Here is a 24152-nt window from a genome sequence, read left to right as displayed (position 1 = left end):
AATAATGTTGAAGGATAAGCTATGGCAGGAAAAGAGGGACTATAAATGTATTAATTCAAGGATTATGTGGAGTAAAATAAAGATTGGATGTGAAAAGTGGGTTATAATAAGCGTGTATGCACCTGGAGAAGAGAGAAGTGTAGAGGAGAGAGAGAGATTTTGGGAAATGTTGAGTGAATGCGTGGGGAGTTTTGAATCAAGTGTGAGAGTAATGGTGGTTGGGGATTTTAATGCTAAAGTGGGTAAAAATGTTATGGAGGGAGTAGTAGGTAAATTTGGGGTGCCAGGGGTAAATGTAAATGGGGAGCCTTTAATTGAGCTATGTGTAGAAAGAAATTTGGTAATAAGTAATACATATTTTATGAAAAAGAGGATAAATAAATATACAAGGTATGATGTAGCACGTAATGAAAGTAGTTTATTAGATTATGTATTGGTGGATAAAAGGTTGATGGGTAGGCTCCAGGATGTACATGTTTATAGAGGGGCAACTGATATATCGGATCATTATTTAGTTGTAGCTACAGTTAGAGTAAGAGGTAGATGGGAAAAGAGGAAGGTGGCAACAACAAGTAAGAGGGAGGTGAAAGTGTATAAACTAAGGGAGGAGGAAGTTCGGGTGAGATATAAGCGACTATTGGCAGAAAGGTGGGCTAGTGCAAAGATGAGTAGTGGGGGGGTTGAAGAGGGTTGGAATAGTTTTAAAAATGCAGTATTAGAATGTGGGGCAGAAGTTTGTGGTTATAGGAGGGTGGGGGCAGGAGGAAAGAGGAGTGATTGGTGGAATGATGAAGTAAAGGGTGTGATAAAAGAGAAAAAGGTAGCTTATGAGAGGTTTTTACAAAGCAGAAGTGTTATAAGAAGAGCAGAGTATATGGAGAGTAAAAGAAAGGTAAAGAGAGTGGTGAGAGAGTGCAAAAGGAGAGCAGATGATAGAGTGGGAGAGGCACTGTCAAGAAATTTTAATGAAAATAAGAAAAAATTTTGGAGTGAGTTAAACAAGTTAAGAAAGCCTAGGGAAAATATGGATTTGTCAGTTAAAAACAGAGTAGGGGAGTTAGTAGATGGGGAGATGGAGGTATTGGGTAGATGGCGAGAATATTTTGAGGAACTTTTAAATGTTAAGGAAGAAACAGAGGCAGTAATTTCATGCACTGGTCAGGGAGGTATACCATCTTTTAGGAGTGAAGAAGAGCAGAATGTAAGTGTGGGGGAGGTACGTGAGGCATTACGTAAAATGAAAGGGGGTAAAGCAGCTGGAACTGATGGGATCATGACAGAAATGTTAAAAGCAGGGGGGGATATAGTGTTGGAGTGGTTGGTACTTTTGTTTAATAAATGTATGAAAGAGGGGAAGGTACCTAGGGATTGGCAGAGAGCATGTATAGTCCCTTTATATAAAGGGAAAGGGGACAAAAGAGACTGTAAAAATTATAGAGGAATAAGCTTACTGAGTATACCAGGAAAAGTGTACGGTAGGGTTATAATTGAAAGAATTAGAGGTAAGACAGAATGTAGGATTGCGGATGAGCAAGGAGGTTTTAGAGTGGGTAGGGGATGTGTAGATCAGGTGTTTACATTGAAGCATATATGTGAACAGTATTTAGATAAAGATAGGGAAGTTTTTATTGCATTTATGGATTTAGAAAAGGCATATGATAGAGTGGATAGAGGAGCAATGTGGCAGATGTTGCAAGTATATGGAATAGGTGGTAAGTTATTAAATGCTGTAAAGAGTTTTTATGAGGATAGTGAGGCTCAGGTTAGGGTGTGTAGAAGAGAGGGAGACTACTTCCCGGTAAAAGTAGGTCTTAGACAGGGATGTGTAATGTCACCATGGTTGTTTAATATATTTATAGATGGGGTTGTAAAGGAAGTAATTGCTAGGGTGTTTGGGAGAGGGGTGGGATTAAATTATGGGGAATCAAATTCAAAATGGGAATTGACACAGTTACTTTTTGCTGATGATACTGTGCTTATGGGAGATTCTAAAGAAAAATTGCAAAGGTTAGTGGATGAGTTTGGGAATGTGTGTAAAGGTAGAAAGTTGAAAGTGAACATAGAAAAGAGTAAGGTGATGAGGGTGTCAAATGATTTAGATAAAGAAAAATTGGATATCAAATTGGGGAGGAGGAGTATGGAAGAAGTGAATGTTTTCAGATACTTGGGAGTTGACGTGTCGGCGGATGGATTTATGAAGGATGAGGTTAATCATAGAATTGATGAGGGAAAAAGGGTGAGTGGTGCGTTGAGGTATATGTGGAGTCAAAAAACGTTATCTATGGAGGCAAAGAAGGGAATGTATGAAAGTATAGTAGTACCAACACTTATATGGGTGTGAAGCTTGGGTGGTAAATGCAGCAGCGAGGAGACGGTTGGAGGCAGCGGAGATGTCCTGTTTAAGGGCAATGTGTGGTGTAAATATTATGCAGAAAATTCGGAGTGTGGAAATTAGGAGAAGGTGTGGAGTTAATAAAAGTATTAGTCAGAGGGCAGAAGAGGGGTTGTTGAGGTGGTTTGGTCATTTAGAGAGAATGGATCACAGTAGAATGACATGGAAAGCATATAAATCTATAGGGGAAGGAAGGCGGGGTAGGGGTCGTCCTCGAAAGGGTTGGAGAGAGGGGGTAAAGGAGGTTTTGTGGGTAAGGGGCTTGGACTTCCAGCAAGCGTGCGTGAGCGTGTTAGATAGGAGTGAATGGAGACGAATGGTACTTGGGACCTGACGATCTGTTGGAGTGTGAGCAGGGTAATATTTAGTGAAGGGATTCAGGGAAACCGGTTATTTTCATATAGTCGGACTTGAGTCCTGGAAATGGGAAGTACAATGCCTGCACTTTAAAGGAGGGGTTTGGGATATTGGCAGTTTGGAGGGATATGTTGTGTATCTTTATATGTTTATGCTTCTAGACTGTTGTATTCTGAGCACCTCTGCAAAAACAGTGATAATGTGCGAGTGTGGTGAAAGTGTTGAATGATGATGAAAGTATTTTCTTTTTGGGGATTTTCTTTCTTTTTTGGGTCACCCTGCCTCGGTGGGAGACGGCCGACTTGTTGAAAAAAAAAAAAAAAAAATATTTGTGCACCAGACATTCGCGATTTTTCAACATTCGCGAGATTCTTGATCCCCTAACCCTCATGAATGTGGAGGGAGACCTGTAATTTGTGTGCCCATGACACCTGTGTTCCTTAAGACCACTATAAAGTAGATACAGCCTCTCCTCACTTAGCGTCGTACTCGTTTACCGACGACTCGGACTTACGACGAGCTCTCTGACCAGTATGCATACCTAAATAATGTATATTAGTGCTGATTTCCACTGTTCTGTTTATTACAGTATACAGTACACTGCTGTATAGACATTTAACCCTTTGACTGTTTCGGTCGTATATATACGTCTTACAAGGTACAGTGTTTGACATATTTACTCATAAATTCTAGCGGCTTCAAATCAAGCAGGAGAAAGCTGGTAGGCCCACATGTGAGACAATGGGTCTGTGTGGTCAGTGTGCACCATATAAAAAAAAATCCTGGAGCATGCAGTGCATAACGAGAAAAAAAAAGACTTTTTTTAATTAAAATGCCAACTTTGTGGTCTATTTTCGTTTTCTTGGTCTCATTTGATAGAATGGAAAACATATTATAGAAATAGAGGTGATTTTGATTGGTTTTACTATAAAAAGAACCTTGAAATGGAGCTCAAAGTAGGGGAAATGTTTGATTTTTGCCAATGTTCAAAAGTAAACAAATGATGTCATTGTCCAGTAAATGTCCAACTAGCCATTCTAATATGCAGTCATGAATGGGTTGACATTATTTGTACAATTATTACAATATTGCAGTAGTCTGCATAACAGTAAATCTTCTATTTGTGTTTGAATAAAAATTCAAAATAGAAAGCAAGAGTAATATCAGAGGGGCCTGGAGACGTGACTGATGAACAAAGAAAATGTTATTTTAGAGCCAGGAATGTCTGCATTGTTCATTCTGGACCTTATTTTGACGGTCACATTTTTTAGTTTTTGTGAAATTGACCAAATTACAAATTTCTGACCACGTTATTAGGTAGTTGAAATCAGTAAATGTGCAGTTTCTTGTACTCAGTCAATAGAAAAAATGGAGTTCTAAAGAAATGGCTATGAGTTTGGTCGACTGGAACAATGGAATTGGCCGAAAATAGGGCTCAAAGTGGGCGAAATCACTGATTTGTAAATATCGACGAGGTCGCTAACTTTGCAAGAGCATAATTCCGTCAGTTTTCCATCAAATTTCATTTTTTGGTCTCGCCATAATCGGTAAAATATTCTCTTACCATTTCATAAGAATTTTTTTTTTTTTTTGAGACCAGGAGACACCTCAGAATTGGGGGTTGCAATAGTCAGGGGGTTAAAAATATACCAGAAATGTTATAAATGGTGCAAAGGTGACACTAAAACATTATGAAAAGTGGTTGACACACCTAGCGACAAATTCGTTTACTGACGTGGCCTTAGGAAAATAACTCAGTCATAAAGTGAGGAGAAGCTGTATTTATATAAGGAAACTTTGTGACATTACAATTGTTTAAGGTATAATACTCATTGAAGCTAGGTTATCCTACAGGTTTTTTTTTTTTTTTTTTTTTTTTTTTTTTTAATTCCATTAGTAGTACGTATCACGAAATTGTAATAAATTTGGGATGAATACGGCATCTTCCTGCCAGTTCCACACCCTGTTTGCTGGTGGTGAAACAACAGGTCCTGGTTTCATTGTTTAATTATGCAAGTTAGGAAATGCTACCCTTGCTTCACTGCGTGAAACCATTGGGTCTTATCTTTTCAAAGGCACGAAGAAGTTGTAGGAGACCCAAACATTTGTGCCGAGGTCAAGAAAATAGGCAGGTTGTGTATTTGAAAGCACAAAAAATAGTGCGTACTAGTACACTAGACAACCTTGTCACTTGAATATTAATACAGCCTGGCCCCGTTTGTTCGGCTCAAAGGTTTCTGATCCCAAACGATAAAGAAATTGCTGGCTTTTCGTTATTGAATGCATCTAAAACGCATAACAACATGAAAAAAATATAAAAAAAAGTACACAGTACATAATACGCACTTAAATTATGGTGCCAGTCATCCTTTTCTTATGCAACTGTTTTATGAAAATGGCAATAACAGAAGAAAAGTGGTAAAAGCACCAAACATAGTGAACAGTGGCTCAGTCGAAAACCAATGAAAAGAGGGTGCTACATACGTTGGGCCCTCCAGTATGTTGGACACAGTTATGGGGTTAAATGATTTTTGTCATATCTAATTAAAGTATATACATATAGGTGAAATCCAAAATAGTTTTGTATTTACATTTAATATTACTGTTAATATTTATTTAAATGTATTACGTATATTTGCATTATAGTACAAACTAACATTTGGAAATTAAGTTAATTTTAAGGCTATATTCATTTCAAGAATGTGGTAATAACACAAGTGCTTAGAAAAAATAGCGATTCAGATAATAAGATGGTGAGCAGAAAGCTGGTAGGATTTGGTAAGTTTTTGTTATTGACATATGAGAGGAAATGGCATTGCTTTGTGAAATTTCATATGATTTCAATGTCAGCCTGAAACTGTAGACTTGGTACACTTCTCAGGTTCGTTCTCCTTGTGAATAACGATGATGGCTCTGTCCATGCAGTACACTGATGAATTAGGTCAGGATGAGTTTTGCTATTTGTTGGAGTTGTTCAGTAGATTCTAGCTAAACTCGTTTATATGTCTATTTTGTTTTGGAAGTCATAGCATCCTTAATGAGATTTGTTTTTATGATGGGGTCATTATAATGACTATCTTATGCTACCACTGACTAACTTTTCCGAGAGTGTAAGCAATTTGACTTTGGGGTGTAAGTTGTATTGAAGTATTCACTGAGGATAGGATACCAAAATTTTTTCCTATACCGAAAGTCGAGCTTAGGCCAATACTGATACCATCAAAATTATCTGATGCCCATACTCAATTTTAGGCTAGTTCCATTACCATCAAAATCAGCCGCTACCCAGTGATGTCATTACCGATACTTTGGCACACCTAGTGTTTACTGTACAAATAATGTCTTTGCAGTCTTCTGTGTCTAGTATCCTTTCAGGACTTGCAGTTGTAATAATAACAGGACTTGACAGTTTTTTAGTTAGATTCATAGTTTTGGAATTGTCATATTATCACTAATTCTGGTCAGGGTTGCTTCCATCTCCAATTGTCAAGTGCTTCCTATAGCAATATACTCTTTCAAAGTATATATTGCAGCACTTGTATTACTATTTTTTCCACTGGTACCTTATGACACTAGCTGAAAGTGCTTTGATATTTTATTCAAAAGAACTTGTGCTATGTTAAAGTTCATATATTGTACACCAGACAGGGTACTTCCCCACATACATGATTTGATTTGAGTGGAACTTGCGCATGAGTGAATAGAATTTTCAAAGCTTATTGCTTGGGAAGCATTGAAAATTGGGTTGTGCAAATACGATTCTGTTAGTAGGATGGTTTGTGAAGGACCTGCCAAGTATGGGCCAACAGGCCTGCTGCAGTGTTCCTGCTTTCTTATGTTCTTATGTAATTTTTGTATTTTGAAGGGTGGTGAATTTCACTTACCATAACTTCATTTTGTGTAGCTCGACATCACTTGGTATGAAGTCTGATAAGATGTCTTGAGTATTGGTTAAACTTATGAAAGGTCAGTGTCAGATGCTGTTGTTGACATTGGCACTTATGGTTTCCTTCACAACCTAAAGTTAGGGATTTGAACTCATGAGCAGTTTTGCATGTTTTTCATAACGAATCATTCCTCTTGGAGCTAGTTAAGTTCATTATCTAAAGCTGTGTGTTCATTTGAAGCTACATTTATTTATCTACTTGTATTAATCTTCTTCAGGAATCCTTGCCAGAACTAGAACAGGGTGGTTCTGCATCTGCACCAACAGTTACAGAATCTTCTAAGGCAGCTAAGCAAAGTCGATCGGAGAAGAAAGCCCGCAAGCTTATGTCAAAGTTGGGATTGAAGCAAGTTCCAGGTATTAACCGTGTCACTATTCGTAAAAGCAAGAACATTCTCTTTGTCATCAATAAGCCTGATGTCTTTAAGAATCCTGCCTCTGACACTTACATTGTGTTTGGTGAAGCTAAGGTAAGAATAAACGAAAAATTTCCACCAGAAGTACTGATTGTTGTTACACATGATCATACACATGACATTTCATTATGAATATAATGTTCCAATTCTAGAACTTTTTTCACTCCAAATAAAATAAGTGTTTGCTCATGTATTTTTAACCACAACTTGTCAGTATATACCAAGTTTTTACCAGCATTGACTAAATTTAGAACTTTAGTAGGGTTTTTATTACAGTTCCATACAGTATTTAGATTTGTGTATTGCATTTAATCAATTTTCAGAGGACCAGTGGGATTTTATAATGAATAAAAACCTGTGTGTATGTATTTATACATACACACTTGCTTAACTGTGAAACAGTTGATGTGCATATGATTATCAGTGTTTGTCTTGTTTTTCTAAACATTCCTCCAGTGACCTGAGTGTCCGACTTAAGAATTCGGTAACCCATTTTTTGGCCTAAATAGTGGAGAGATTTCCTCTTCCATTAAAATGAATTAACTGCAGCTTATTGAATTATTGATATGGTTTGAACTGCAATTAAAAGCCATAGTTCAGTAGGACCCACCCTTTCAGGGTGGGTCCCATGGTACTGCGGCTTTGAAGTGCGGGGTCAGTTCCGTAGTACATATTATGCCACGAGCTCATCTCACTCAGATAAGCTGTGAGCAGTAAATTTGGGCCTAGATATGAGAGAATGGGTCTATGCAGTGTGCTCTGCAGCAGGCAATGCATAATGGAGGAAAAACTTTGACCGTGTTTTTGGTTTAAAACCGCGACTTTGCAGTGTACAGTCTCGACTCGCTCAGCAACGTACTAGCTTACCAACGACTTGGAGTTACAACGGGCTCTCTGACCAGAATGCATACCTAAATAGTGTATACTAGAGCTGATTTCCTCTATTCTGTTAATTGCAATATACAGCACACTATAAACATTTAAAAAATATACCAGAAATGTTATAAATTGGGCAAAGGTAATGCTAAAACAACATCAGATATTGTTGACACAAACCCACTACCATTATAGTATACTCCATACTTAGCGACGAGTTCGTTTACCGACATGGTCTTAGAATTGGAACTCCGTTGTTAACTAAGTGAGGAGAGGCTGTATTTTCGTATGGTTGTATTCTCGGTTTCTTGGTCTCATTTGGAGATTGGAAGATATATTGCAGAAATAGATGATTTTCATTGGTTTCAGGACTGACAGCTTGAAAATGAGCGCAAAGTAGAGGTAGCGGAAATGTTTGATTTTTGCTAATACAGTGGTCCCTTGCTTTTCGTAGTTCTCGGCAATCGTAAATTTCGCGAATCATAGGGGTATTTTCATATAAACATGGACTCGCTTTTCATAGGTTGACTCGCGAATAGTAGTTCGTCCGGGACGCGTATGCACGGTGGGAGCCGGGGAGGCCTCCCTACCCAGCCAGTCTGGCATTGTTTACCAGTGAGTGAAGGTCCCCTCAAGTGCTCCTACGAAATATTTCATAATATTCCACTCATTTTAGTGCTTGCAAGTACTAAATAAGCTACCATGGCTCCAAAGAAAGCTCCTAGTGCCAAGCCTGTGGTAAAGAAGGTGAGAAATATGTACAGTGACAAAGACTTGGGCCATTTTAGGGAAGTGTTAAAGAGACGCCAGAAACAGAGCTCTCTCCACAGTTACTTTGCGAGACAGGACTAGAGTGACTCTCAAGGTGGTCCTAGTGGCATTAAGAAACAGAGAAGAGAAGCAATTGTTATCTGAGGTGTTGCTGGAAGGGGATTCCCCTTCCAAACTGTAAACAATCCAATCTCTCTCCTCCTCCAGTCTCCCATACACGAAGAAGAATCTCCAATAAAGGTAAGTGTTATGCTGTTAATGTTTCATTCATCATTTCCCATTGTATTTATGTACTACATGTATATTTCATGTAAAAAATTTTTTTTGTTTTAATACTTCTGAGTGCCAGGAACAGATTAATTGTATTTACATTATTTCTTATGGGGAAAATTGATTCGCACATCGTAAATTTCGTTTATAGTAGCTCCTCCAGGAACGGATTAATTACGAAAAACGAGGGACCGCTGTATTCCAAGAGTACACATTACGTCACTCATCCAGTACATGTCTAACTGGTCAGTCTGATGTGTGTCCACAAATGTGCTGACATTATTTAAGCACTTACTACAATAATGTTGTAGTCTGCATAATAGTAATTATTCTATTTTTTGTGTGAATAAAATTCAAAATGGAAAGCAAGCGTAATATAGGAATGTAACTAATGAACATAAGAATTTTTTTTAGTGCCAGGAATGTCTATATTGTTTATCCTGGATCCTATTTTTAAATTGGCAATATTTTAATTGTGTGTGAAATTGGCCAAATTACCGAATTCTGATCACTTTATTGGGTAGCTGAAATGGGTAAATGGGCAGTTTCTTGTACTCAAATAGAATAGAAGGAATACTAGCAAAATAGCTATGAGTTTGGTTGACTGGGGCGATGGAATTGGCCAAAAATAGGGCTTCAAGTTGGTGAAATCATTGATGCGTAAATATCACTTAGACTGCTAACTTTGTGAGTGTAATTCTGTAAGTTTTCCATAAAATTCTGTACTTTTTTTTTTTTAACCCTTAAACTGTCCACACGTAGATCTACGTTCACTTGCGTAGCGTTCCAAACGTAGATCTAAGTTTTATTTTACATTTGAAGGCATGTAAAATAAAACAGATCTACGTTCGGAGGGCTAAGCGAGTGAATGTAGATCTACGTTCGGATAGTTTCGAGTTAAATTCAGCCCCAAGAGCAAGTTTGAGGTCAGGGGGCTTGACCATGAAAGGGTTAATATAGCTGAAAATTGATGATAATGGCTGATAATTTACAATAAGATCACTAAATAACCAAGGAGATTAAGTGCTTTTCTTTGTAGTGGGATTTTTAACTCGTGGCAACCCTGCTATAATTAGCACTGCCTGCTAATTGTAGCATGCAATTCACTCTACCCAGTATACCATGCCAGCCTAATGAGATTCATTTCTTAAATCTTATCTTATTTCATGTTTAGTCTTGCAGACTTTTCTAAGAGGTGTTATTTAACCAGTTGACCTCAATTACCATTGGATGATTATTGTGGAAGATGTGCAAATAAGTCATTTTCATTCCCTTACACAGTGGACCCCCGACTTAAGATTTAATTCGTTCCAGAAGGCTGTTTGGGTGCCGTTTCTGAACGAGTTTGCTCCCATAAGGAATATTGTAAATTAGATTAGTCCATTTCAGACCCCCAAAAATACACTTACAAAAGCGCTTACAAAAATTACACTTGCATAATTGTTCGAGTTGGGAGCTGATCGTAAGTTGGGGGGGTCCACTGTAAAGTGCTATGACTGGAGTCTGTTTTCCACTTGCATATTGTTTTGTTGGTGAACATAAATATTCAAATTTGTGAATTTATTTCAACTGATCTTTTTCATACTTACCCCTATTTGAATATACTTCCTGAGGCAATTCACCTAACAGATTCCTAATTCTCAGTGAAGTATGTAATTGATGCATTCCTAATTTTGACAGTTCTAGCCACCTCTTGATCTTAGTAAATTATATTTTGTAAGGGTAAAAATTGTCTTGTGCAGTACAATTGAGCCTTGAACAATGCAAGGGTTAGGGGTGCCAGATCCCTGTACAGTTGAAAATCTGCATAAAACTTTTGACCCTCCCATAAACTTTACTAATAGCCTACTGTTGATTGGAAGCCTTTCTGCTAACACAGTCGATTAAAACGCATTTTGTGTCTTGTATGTATTATAGGCTGTATTCTTACAATAATGTAAACTAGAGAAAAGGATGTTTTGAGAAAAATCATGAAGAGAAAATTCATTAATAGTACTGTACTCTATCGATACTGTAAGTTTACGTTGTTTACAAGATGAATAGTTTGTCTGTCAATACCTACATCACTATTGTCTTGTGTGATACAAAACACACTAGATGTTATACGTATTATTAACATATACATAAAAAAGAGGAGTGATTGGTGGAATGATGAAGTAAAGGGTGTAATAAAAGAGAAAAAGTTAGCATATGAGAGGTTTTTACAAAGAAGTATTATAAGAAGAGTAAAAGAAAAGTGAAGAGTGGTGAGAGAGTGCAAAAGGAGAGCAGATGATAGTGGGAGAGGCACTGTCAAGAAATTTTAATGAAAATAAGAAAAAAAATTTGGAGTGAGTTAAACAAGTTAAGAAAGCCTAGAGAACGAATGGATTTGTCAGTTAAAAACAGAGTAGGGGAGTTAGTAGATGGGGAGATGGAGGTTTTGGGTAGATGGCGAGAATATTTTGAGGAACTTTTAAATGTCGACAAAGAAAGGGAAGCGGTAATTTCATGCACTGGCCAGGGAGGTATACCATCTTTTAGGAGTGAAGAAGAGCAGGATGCGAGTGTGAGGGAGGTGCGTGAGGCATTACGTGGAATGAAAGAGGGTAAAGCAGCTGGAACTGACGGGATCATGACAGAAATGTTAAAAGCAGGGGGCGATATAGTGTTGGAGTGGTTGGTATTTTTGTTTAATAAATGTATGAAAGAGGGGATGGTACCTAGGGATTGGCAGAGAGCATGCATAGTCCCTTTATGTAAAGGGAAGGGGGACAAAAGAGATTGTAAAAATTATAGAGGAATAAGTTTACTGAGTATACCAGGAAAAGTGTACGGTAGGGTTATAATTGAAAAAATTAGAGGTAAGACAGAATGTAGGATTGCGGATGAGCAAGGAGGTTTCAGAGTGGGTAGGGGATGTGTAGATCAAGTGTTTACATTGAAGCATACATTTTTTTTTTTTTTTTTTTTCAACAAGTCGGCCGTCTCCCACCGAGGCAGGGTGACCCAAAAAAGAAAGAAAATCCCCAAAAAGAAAATACTTTCATCATCATTCAACACTTTCACCACACTCGCACATTATCACTGTTTTTGCAGAGGTGCTCAGAATACAACAGTCTAGAAGCATAAACATATAAAGATACACAACATATCCCTCCAAACTGCCAATATCCCAAACCCCTCCTTTAAAGTGCAGGCATTGTACTTCCCATTTCCAGGACTCAAGTCCGACTATATGAAAATAACCGGTTTCCCTGAATCCCTTCACTAAATATTACCCTGCTCACACTCCAACAGATCGTCAGGTCCCAAGTACCATTCGTCTCCATTCACTCCTATCTAACACGCTCACGCACGCTTGCTGGAAGTCCAAGCCCCTTACCCACAAAACCTCCTTTACCCCCTCTCTCCAACCCTTTCGAGGACGACCCCTACCCCGCCTTCCTTCCCCTATAGATTTATATGCTTTCCATGTCATTCTACTGTGATCCATTCTCTCTAAATGACCAAACCACCTCAACAACCCCTCTTCTGCCCTCTGACTAATACTTTTATTAACTCCACACCTTCTCCTAATTTCCACACTCCGAATTTTCTGCATAATATTTACACCACACATTGCCCTTAAACAGGACATCTCCGCTGCCTCCAACCGTCTCCTCGCTGCTGCATTTACCACCCAAGCTTCACACCCATATAAGAGTGTTGGTACTACTATACTTTCATACATTCCCTTCTTTGCCTCCATAGATAACGTTTTTTGACTCCACATATACCTCAACGCACCACTCACCTTTTTTCCCTCATCAATTCTATGATTAACCTCATCCTTCATAAATCCATCCGCCGACACGTCAACTCCCAAGTATCTGAAAACATTCACTTCTTCCATACTCCTCCTCCCCAATTTGATATCCAATTTTTCTTTATCTAAATCATTTGACACCCTCATCACCTTACTCTTTTCTATGTTCACTTTCAACTTTCTACCTTTACACACATTCCCAAACTCATCCACTAACCTTTGCAATTTTTCTTTAGAATCTCCCATAAGCACAGTATCATCAGCAAAAAGTAACTGTGTCAATTCCCATTTTGAATTTGATTCCCCATAATTTAATCCCACCCCTCTCCCAAACACCCTAGCATTTACTTCCTTTACAACCCCATCTATAAATATATTAAACAACCATGGTGACATTACACATCCCTGTCTAAGACCTACTTTTACCGGGAAGTAGTCTCCCTCTCTTCTACACACCCTAACCTGAGCCTCACTATCCTCATAAAAACTCTTTACAGCATTTAATAACTTACCACCTATTCCATATACTTGCAACATCTGCCACATTGCTCCTCTATCCACTCTATCATATGCCTTTTCTAAATCCATAAATGCAATAAAAACTTCCCTATCTTTATCTAAATACTGTTCACATATATGCTTCAATGTAAACACCTGATCTACACATCCCCTACCCACTCTAAAACCTCCTTGCTCATCCGCAATCCTACATTCTGTCTTACCTCTAATTCTTTCAATTATAACCCTACCGTACACTTTTCCTGGTATACTCAGTAAGCTTATTCCTCTATAATTTTTACAGTCTCTTTTGTCCCCTTTCCCTTTATATAAAGGGACTATACATGCTCTCTGCCAATCCCTAGGTACCTTCCCCTCTTTCATACATTTATTAAACAAAAGTACCAACCACTCCAACACTATATCCCCCCCTGCTTTTAACATTTCTGTCATGATCCCATCAGTTCCAGCTGCTTTACCCCCTTTCATTTTACGTAATGCCTCACGTACCTCCCCCACACTTACATTCTGCTCTTCTTCACTCCTAAAAGATGGTATACCTCCCTGACCAGTGCATGAAATTACTGCCTCTGTTTCTTCCTTAACATTTAAAAGTTCCTCAAAATATTCTCGCCATCTACCCAATACCTCCATCTCCCCATCTACTAACTCCCCTACTCTGTTTTTAACTGACAAATCCATATTTTCCCTAGGCTTTCTTAACTTGTTTAACTCACTCCAAAATTTTTTCTTATTTTCATTAAAATTTCTTGACAGTGCCTCTCCCACTCTATCATCTGCTCTCCTTTTGCACTCTCTCACCACTCTCTTTACCTTTCTTTTACTCTCCATATACTCTGCTCTTCTTATAACACTTCTGCTTTGTAAAAACCTCTCATAAGCTACCTTTTTCTCTTTTATCACACCCTTTACTTCATCATTCCACCAATCACTCCTCTTTCCTCCTGCCCCCACCCTCCTATAACCACAAACTTCTGCCCCACATTCTAATACTGCATTTTTAAAACTATTCCAACCCTCTTCAACCCCCCCACTACTCATCTTTGCACTAGCCCACCTTTCTGCCAATAGTCGCTTATATCTCACCCGAACTTCCTCCTCCCTTAGTTTATACACTTTCACCTCCCTCTTACTTGTTGTTGCCACCTTCCTCTTTTCCCATCTACCTCTTACTCTAACTGTAGCTACAACTAAATAATGATCCGATATATCAGTTGCCCCTCTATAAACATGTACATCCTGGAGCCTACCCATCAACCTTTTATCCACCAATACATAATCTAATAAACTACTTTCATTACGTGCTACATCATACCTTGTATATTTATTTATCCTCTTTTTCATAAAATATGTATTACTTATTACCAAATTTCTTTCTACACATAGCTCAATTAAAGGCTCCCCATTCACATTTACCCCTGGCACCCCAAATTTACCTACTACTCCCTCCATAACATTTTTACCCACTTTAGCATTCAAATCCCCAACGACCATTACTCTCACACTTGATTCAAAACTCCCCACGCATTCACTCAACATTTCCCAAAATCTCTCTCTCTCCTCTACACTTCTCTCTTCTCCAGGTGCATACACGCTTATTATAACCCACTTTTCACATCCAATCTTTATTTTACTCCACATAATCCTTGAATTAATACATTTATAGTCCCTCTTTTCCTGCCATAGCTTATCCTTCAACATTATTGCTACTCCTTCTTTAGCTCTAACTCTATTTGAAACCCCTGACCTAATCCCATTTATTCCTCTCCACTGAAACTCTCCCACCCCCTTCAGCTTTGTTTCACTTAAAGCCAGGACATCCAGCTTCTTCTCATTCATAACATCCACAATCATCTCTTTCTTATCATCTGCACAACATCCACGCACATTCAGACTTCCCACTTTGACAATTTTCTTCTTCTTATTCTTTTTAGTAATCTTTACAGGAAAAGGGGTTACTAGCCCATTGTTCCCGGCATTTTAGTTGACTTTTACAACACGCATGGCTTACGGAGGAAAGATTCTTATTCCACTTCCCCATGGATATAAAAGGAAAATTAATAAGACCAAGAACTATTAAGATAAAATCAAAGAAAACTCAGATGAGTGTGTATAAATAAATGTGTACATGTATGTGTAGTGTGACCTAAGTGTAAGTAGAAGTAGCAAGACATGCCTGTAATCTTGCATATTTATGAGACAGACAAAAGATATCAGCAATCCTACCATCATGTAAAACAATCACAGGCTTCGTTTTACACTCACTTGGCAGGACGGTAGTACCTCCCTGGGTGGTTGCTGTCTACCAACCTACTACAGTATTTAGATCAAGGTAGGGAAGTTTTTATTGCATTTATGGATTCAGAAAAGGCATATGAAAGTGGATAGGGGAGCAATGTGGCAGATGTTGTAAGTATATGGAATAGGTGGTAAGTTCCTAAATGCTGTAAAGAGTTTTTATGAGGATAGTGAGGCTCAGGTTAGGGTGTGTAGAAGAGAGGGAGACTACTTCCCAGTAAAAGTAGGTCTTAGACAGGGATGTGTAATGTCACCATGGTTGTTTAATATATTTATAGATGGGGTTGTAAAAGAATTAAATGTTAGGGTGTTTGGGAGAGGGGTGGGATTAAATTATGGGGAATCAAATACAAAATGGGAATTGACAGTTTCCTTTTTTCTGATGCTACTGTGCTTATGGGAGATTCTAAAGAAAAATTGCAAAGGTTACTGGATGAGGATGAGTTTGGGAGTGTGTGTGAAGGTAGAGAGTTGAATGTGAACGTAGAAAAGAGCAAGGTGATGAGGGTATCAAATGATTTAGATAAAGAAAAATTGGGTATCAAATTGGGGGGGAGGAGTATGGAAGAAGTGAATGTTTTCAGATACAGTGGACCCCCCTTCCCCCCAAGTTTCGTGATTAACCCTTTGAGGGTCGACAGGCCCTCTCCGAAACTCGTTCTCAGGGTCGGCTAAATTAAAAAAAAAAAATTATTTTCTCTTATGAAAAGATAGAGAATCTTTTCCCGATCATAAAGACACCAAAAGTTTGAAATTTGATAGAAAACTTACGGAATTATGCTCTCGCAAAGTTAGCGGTCTCGGCGATGTTTACGCATCGGCGATTTTTCCCACTTTGAGCCCTATTTTTGGCCAATTTCACTGTACTAGTCGACAAAAAACATGACTATTTCGCTAGAACTCCATTTTTTCTATCGAATGGGTGCAAGAAACCACACATTTATGAAATTCAACTATCCAGTACAGTGGTCAGAATTTAGCAATTTTGCCAATTTCACACAAATTTCAAAAGATGCCAATTTCCGAATAGGGTCCAGAATAAACAAGGAAGACATTCCTGGCACTAAAATGACATTTCCTCTAGTCATTAGTCACGTCTCAAGGCCCCTCTTATATTCTTTTGCTTTCCACTTTGAATTTTTATTCTCACAAAAAATATAAGATTTACTGTTATGCAGACTACTGCATTAGTGTAAAAAATGGTATAAATATTATTGGTGCACTTGTGAAAGAATATTAGACTCACCAGTTGACGTGTATTGGACGCTTGGCACGATTTGTTTACTTTTGAAGTTTGGTAAAAATCGAACATTTCTGCTACTTTGAGCTCAATTTCAAGGCACCTTTCATTGTAAAACCAGTCAAAATCATCTCAATTTCTGTAATATGTCTTCCATTCTATAAAATGAGACCAAGAAAACTAGAATACAACAATAAATACCATACGAAAATACACTGCAAAGTCGCTGATTTATTCCAAAAAAATGGTCAAAGTTTTTTTTTTCTCATTATGCACTGTGTGCTGCAGGATTTTTTTTAGACTGTGCACACTGACCACATAGACCCATTCTTTCATATGAAGGCCTACCAGCTTTCTCCCACTAGATTTGAGGCCGCTAGAATTTATGCGTACTAGTACGTCAAAAACCCCTACGCGTAAGACGTACTAGTACGACCAAAACCCTCAAAGGGTTAATCCGTTGCAGAGAGCCTGCTGAAAGTTGAAATTCACGAAACTCGAAACCATTTTCCCCATAAGAAAAACAGTGGACCCTCGCCTAACACTATTAATCTGTTCCTGAGAGCTCAACGTTAGGCGAAATTATCGTTAGCCAAATTAATTTTTCCCATAAGAAATAATGGAAATCAAATTAATCCATTCCTGACACCCCAAAGTATGAACAAAAAAAAAATTTTTTTACCACATGAAATATTAATTTTAATACACACAAATTGAAGAAGACATGCACAGTTACATGACACTTACCTTTATTGAAGCTCTGGTAATGATTCATGGGAGGAGGGGAGACTGGATGGTGTTAATGTTTAGAAGGGGAATCCCCTTCTATTAGGACTTGAGGTGGCAAGTCCTTTTCCGGGGTTACTTCCCTTCTTCTTTTAATGCCACTAGGACCAGCTTGAGAGTCACTGGACCTCTGTCGCACAACATATCTGTCCATAGAGGCCTGTACCTCCCGTTCCTTTATGACATTCCTAAAGTGTTTCACAACATTGTCAGTGTACAGGTTGCCAACATGGCTTGCAGTAGCTCTGTGAGGGTGATTTTCATCAAAAAAGGTTTGCACTTTAAGCCACATTGCACACATTTCCTTAATCTTTGAAGTAGACAATTTCTTCAATTTCTCTATCCCCTCCTCCGGAGCAGTTTCCTCAGATCTAGCCTCTTGCTGTTGAAGATGATCCAGCAGCTCATCAGTGGTTAGTTCATCATTGTCCTCCTCCACCAACTCTTCCACATCCTCCCCACTAACCTCCAACCCCAAGGACTTCCCCAATGCCACAATGGATTCCTCAACTGGCATAGGATTCCCAGGGTTAGCTTCAAACCCTTCAAAATCCCTTTTGTCTACACATTCTGGCCACAGTTTCTTCCAAGCAGAGTTCAAGGTCCTCTTAGTCACTTCCTCCCAAGCCTTACCTATAATGTTTACACAATTGAGGATGCTAAAGTGATCTCTCCAGAACTCTCTTAGAGTCAATTGAGTTTCTGAGGTCACTACAAAGCACCTTTCAAACATAGCTTTTGTGTACAGTTTCTTGAAGTTGGAGATGACCTGCTGGTCCATGGGCTGCAGGAGAAGAGTGGTATTAGGAGGCAAAAACTTGACCTTAATGAAGCTCATTTCCTCAGAAAGTCGCTCTGCCACATCTGAAGGATGACCAGGAGCATTGTCTAATACCAGGAGGCACTTAAGGTCTAATTTCTTTTCAATTAGGTAATTTTTCACAGTGGGGGGCAAATGCATGGTGTAACCAGTCATAGAAAAAGTCCCTAGTGACCCATGCCTTACTGTTTGCCCTCCACAGCACACACAAATTAGCCTTGAGGACATTGTTTTTCCTGAACACACTGGGAGTTTCAGAGTGATACACCAATAAAAGCAATCACCACTAGCATTAACACACATCAACAGAGTAAGCCTGTCTTTCATAGGCTTATGTCCTGAGAGTGCCTTTTCCTCCTGAGTAATGTAGGTCCTGCTTGGCATTTTCTTCCAAAACAGGCCTGTTTCGTCACAATTAAACACTTGTTCAGGTTTCAGTCCTTCACTGTCTATGTACTCCTTGAATTCCTGCACATATTTTTCAGCCGCTTTGTGGTCCGAACTGGCAGCCTCACCATGCCTTGTCACACTATGTATGCCACTACGATTCTTAAATCTCTCAAACCAGCCTTTGCTGGCCTTAAATTCACTCACATCACTAGTTGCAGGCATTTTTCTAATTAAATCCTCATGCAACTTCCTAGCCTTTTCACGTATGATCACTTGAGAGATGCTATCTTCTGCTATCTGTTTTTCATTTATCCACACCAATAACAGTCTCTCAACATCATCTATCACTTGCGATCTCTGTTTCGAAAACAAAGTTGCACCTTTGGCAAGAACAGCTTCCTTGATTACCGTTTTCTTGGCCACAATAGTAGCGATGGTTGATTGGGGTTTTGTGTACAACCTGGCCAGCCCGGAGACACTCGCTCCACTTTCATACTTAGCAATGATCTCTTTCTTCATATCCATAGTAATTCTCACCCTTTTTCCTGTAGGGTTGACACTAGAAGCTTTCTTGGGGCCCATGGTGACTTATTTTGCAGGTGCAATCACTAGAAAGGCTGTGATAATATGAAATGTTCCGATTGTATGCTTGGAAGCGACTGTGGTGGCTGGCTTGTAAACACTGGCACCCACGGAACAAGTGAGGCGGGCTCAGGCCGCAGGTGGACGCGTCTCGAACGAATCGCGTTGATTGAGTTTTTTAGCACTAGCCGAGGCAAAATTTTTGCGTTAAAATGTATCGCTAGGCAGATTTAACGTTATGCGATGCGTTCGTTAGGCGAGGGTCCACTGTAATGGAAATAAAATTAATCCATTCCAGGCACCCAAAAATATTAAAATAACTTTTTTTTTTTTTTCAAATTAAATAAAGATTTACATACTGAAAATCAGAAATCAAGTAGTACATGCATATAAAAAATAATAACATTACACTTACCTTTACTGAAGACTTCTGGGCGGATGGAAGACGGGAGGAGGGGATAGGAGGAAGGTGTACACTATTGTTTGGAAGGAGAATCTCCTCCCATTAGGACTTCAGGTAGCAAGTCCTTTTCTGGGGTTACTTCCCTTCTTTTAATGCCACCGGGAACAACTTGAGAGTCACTGGACCCCTGTCGCACAAAATATCTGTCCAGAGAGGTCTGTGTCTGGCATTTCTTTATGATTTTCATGAAGTGGGACAAGGTTTTGTCACTGAACATGTTGCAGATATGGCTTATTTCAGCTTGGTCAGGGTGATACTTTTCAACAAAACTTTGCAACTCATTCCACTTTGAACACATGTCCTTAATCACTGAAGAAGGCACCTCCTTCACTCTTTTCCTCCTCCTCTGAAGCAAATTCCTCAGCTGTGGTCTGATGCTGTTCCAGTTGAAGCTCTTGCAGTTCGTCAGTGGTTACCTCTTCCCTGTGGTCCTCCACCAACTCTTCCACATCCCTGTCACTCAACTCCAACCCCATGGACTTGCCCAATGCCACAACACCTTCCACAACAGGCAGAGAGTCGGCAGGGTCAGGGTCTGCCTCAAACCTTTCAAAATCCCTCTGGGTCGTGTTCTTCGCTTTCCTTACCAAAGGGCTTGCACTAACTTTCCTTGGGCCCATGGTGACTTATTTAGCAGTTGCAATCACAAAAAACAATGGATTATTACGTATGAACCCGCGGGGTGATGGTCACGTGTTGGTAAACAATGGCACACTGAGCGTGAATGGCATGTGATACTGGCTTTGTGTGCGCGGTGACGGGTGGACGGGTACCGGACGGTCGCCAAATCACAAAACTCGAGGCCAAATTTTGCCGAAAGTCGAATTTCATGAAAGTCGATGCTGCCGAAACTCAGGGGTCCACTGTACTTGGGAGTTGACGTGTCAGTGGATGGATTTATGAGGGATGAAGTTAATCATAGAATTGATGAGGGAAAAAAGGCGAGTGGTGCGTTGAGGTATACGTGGAGACAAAAAACGTTATCTATGGAGGCAAAGAAGGGAATGTATGAAAGTATAGTAGTACCAACATTCTTATATGGGTGTGAAGCTTGGGTTGTGAATGCAGCAGCGAGGAGGCAGTGGAGATGTCCTGTCTAAGGGCATTGTGTGGTGTAAATATTATGCAGAAATTTCGGAGTGTGGAAATTAGGAGAAGGTGTGGAGTTAATAAAAGTATTAGTCAGAGGGCTGGAGAGGGGTTGTTAAGGTGATTTGGTCACTTAGAGAGAATGGATCAAAGTAGAATGACATGGAGAGCGTATAAATCTGTAGGGGAAGGAAGGCGGGGTAGGGGTCGTCCTCGAAAAGGTTGGAAGGAAGGGGTAAGGGAGGTTTTGTGGGCGAGGGGCTTGGACTTCCAGCAGGCGTGCATGAGCATGTTTGATAGGAGCGAATGGAGACGAGTGGTATTTGGGACCTGACGATCTGTTGAGTGTGAGCAGGGTAATATTTAGTGAAGGGATTCAGGGAAACCAGTTATTTTTTTTATAGCTGGGCTTGAGTCCTGTAAATGGGAAGTACAATGCCTGCACTCTAAAGGAGGGGTTTGGGATATTAGCAGTTTGGAGGGATATGTTGTGTATCTTTATATGTATATGCTTCTGAACTGTTGTGTTATGAGCACCTCTGCAAAAACAGTAATTATGTGTGAGTGAGGTGAAAGTGTTGACTGATGATGAAAGTATTTTCTTTTTGGGGTCGCCCTGCCTTGGTGGGAGACGGCCGACTTATTAAAAAAAAAAAATGAAAAGTTAATGTGAAAAAGAAATTCATATTTTTTATTTAATGCATATTTAAATAATGTACATTACGTTTCTCCACTTTTTGTAATACATTTTTGAAAATTTTATGGTAGCAAATGATAACATAGACTAGTAGCTACATATATTTTATGCATTCATGTTATACCTTTTTCTTAATTTTTTCGATTGCAAATCCCCCCCCCCCCCCACCCCAAAAAAAAAAAAAAAATCACGTAAAAGTGGACCCATGCAGTTCAAACCTGTGTTGTTCGAGGGTCATCTGTATGTTCTTTTGAAGGAACTATTTATCTTTTCTTTTTTACCCATTAAGAATGCCTTGAATACTTTCTTCATACTGTATAAAATTATTTTAATTTTTTTACATCAGACCTTCATAGCGTGGTTCAGTATTGTTACAGAAAACCTGTCTATCTAATACTATCTATCTAATATACATGCCAACAAACCATAGAATGGGTGGGGTTTGAACTCGTGGCAAGTGAATCGTAAAACTGAGTTATATACATGCCATTATAGGATTGAGTTTTTAGAGAACAGCAAACATTGGTCTCAAAAGGAGTTTACAGTGTTAGGCCTACTTTAATATTGTACTTAGTTTCAGAATAATAGAGATTTCTAGAAGGCTGTTGGTTAATAGACAACAACCATCCAGAGGTAAAACTATCCTGTCATATGAGTGTGAAATGGATGCTTGTTGAAAGTTTTGTGCTCTGGCAGGCTTGTTGGTTGTCTCATAAACACGAGGTTAAGTAAGGTTTGTCGGGAAATAGGACAAGTGCTTCCTGATGCGGGTCCTAGTCATATGATCTACGGTGGAAAACACAAAATGGTAGCTGACTTACTAACTGATGGAATTCAGTATATACTTTACTTTCCACTGCATTTCATAATAGTTCTTATTCTTGTATTTCTGTTACAATTTAGGAGGCCTGGTCTGAGACTGGTCTGAAGGGATAAATGCACCAGGCTTAGATGTACAAGTTCAGTACTGCAATTATGAATGGAGGAAATTTGCTTGTATTTGATCTAGCTTTTAAAAGATTTTCTGTGTAGATGTAATCCAAGAATTGCAGTATAAGCACGAGAGCAATGATTCATAAAAATAATTAAAAAAAATTTTAGATAGTTCTAAAGATGTGTACTAATATTAAAATAAAAGATTGATTTACTGTCCTAAATTAAACTTTTGCCAGTAAACTTCTGTTTACTGGCAAAAGATTAAGGTCATTAATTTTTTTAGATATGAAAAACTGTGAATTCCAAATATGTATGTTAATTGCTTCATACACATTAAATTTTACAGATTGAAGATATGAGTCAGCAAGCCCAGATGGCTGCTGCTGAGAAATTTAAAGAGCCATCTGTGAACCCAGCAGCTGATACTGCTTCACACACCACGGTAAGTAGGGAATAATGCACTGTCATCTTTCAATCTTATTGGAAGATGACTATTGTTGAATTACTTGTTGGGTAGAAAATATTACATAACATATATAAATTTTACACCTGGATAGCTGTTTAGTAGGGTGACAATGCATATCAATAATAAAAAAATATATATTTAGCAAATTTTGAGATTATAGGTAGTATAGTTATAGAAGAATGGTGTACAATACCGAGATGATGAAAATTGAGACACGTGTGCAACATCTGGGTATCATTATTGTAGACGTAGACGTTTTGCCATCCAGTGGCTTTATCAGTAAAGATTCTAAGACAATTTGAAGACAGTAGAACTATATACATAAGAAGAGGTAATCAGTCCCTCAGCCTTGGAGTTGGTGTGAAGAGCACTGTAGTTGTGAAGATTCTGGAGCACAGGCAAGGAGGCTGGCACTTACATGCTCATGACAAGTGGAATGGGACGGGTAGCAGACGAGAGTATAGTCACTGGTAGGCGGGATTTCCCAGTGGAAGTAGGTCATACCCAAAGAGATGGGCAAGTTGTAGTAGCCATGAAGGTCAGGGGAATGTCCTCTGAACCAAGAAGTTGCAGTGTCTGACAAGTTGTACAAGAATGGTATACAATACCGACAAGATGTATAGTAAGTGATACGAGATGGTTAAGCTGCTGTATCAGTGCAATTTAAAGAATAGTGAAAGTAAAAATTAGAAAAAAATATTCAGGGATAGAGTTCTGTTGTTACAATGTGATGTGAAAGAAATGCTCAAATTTCCAACTATGGAGCCTTTGTAAAATTTGCAAATTAGGAAGAATATGTATTAGACTCAAGACTGGCAATTAATTACCACTGATAGGGATGCCTTAGCTAACAGCCTCATGCCCATAAGGTGACAATCCGTATTTAGACGACTACTATTGCTAAATATCTAAAGTTATTTTACTAAATTTTAAATATGGAATTTATCATACACTAATAAAGACAGGTTTATATATAAGATATAGGGTAAGGGTGTATATTTAGTAATGGGTGCAATTAAAAATGTGAAATTTTATTTTTAATACTTAAATG

General features: G+C 38.8%; 1 protein-coding gene across 4 annotated transcripts in view; it reads left to right on the top strand.

Annotated features, from left to right (window-relative positions):
* Nacalpha (nascent polypeptide associated complex protein alpha subunit) overlaps positions 1 to 24152 on the top strand; it is a 41444-nt gene that overhangs the window by 15353 nt on the left and 1939 nt on the right. For all 4 annotated transcript variants that reach the window (XM_053783206.2, XM_053783207.2, XM_053783209.1 and 1 more), the window contains 2 exons: positions 6914 to 7165; positions 22982 to 23077. In XM_053783206.2, the coding sequence (XP_053639181.1) occupies positions 6914 to 7165; positions 22982 to 23077 (348 nt within the window). The remainder of the gene's footprint in view (positions 1 to 6913; positions 7166 to 22981; positions 23078 to 24152) is intronic.

The sequence above is a fragment of the Cherax quadricarinatus genome, chromosome 57 (genome assembly GCF_038502225.1).
Source record: "Cherax quadricarinatus isolate ZL_2023a chromosome 57, ASM3850222v1, whole genome shotgun sequence".
Classification (NCBI taxonomy): domain Eukaryota; kingdom Metazoa; phylum Arthropoda; class Malacostraca; order Decapoda; family Parastacidae; genus Cherax; species Cherax quadricarinatus.
This window is presented reverse-complemented; position numbering and strand designations above follow the sequence as displayed.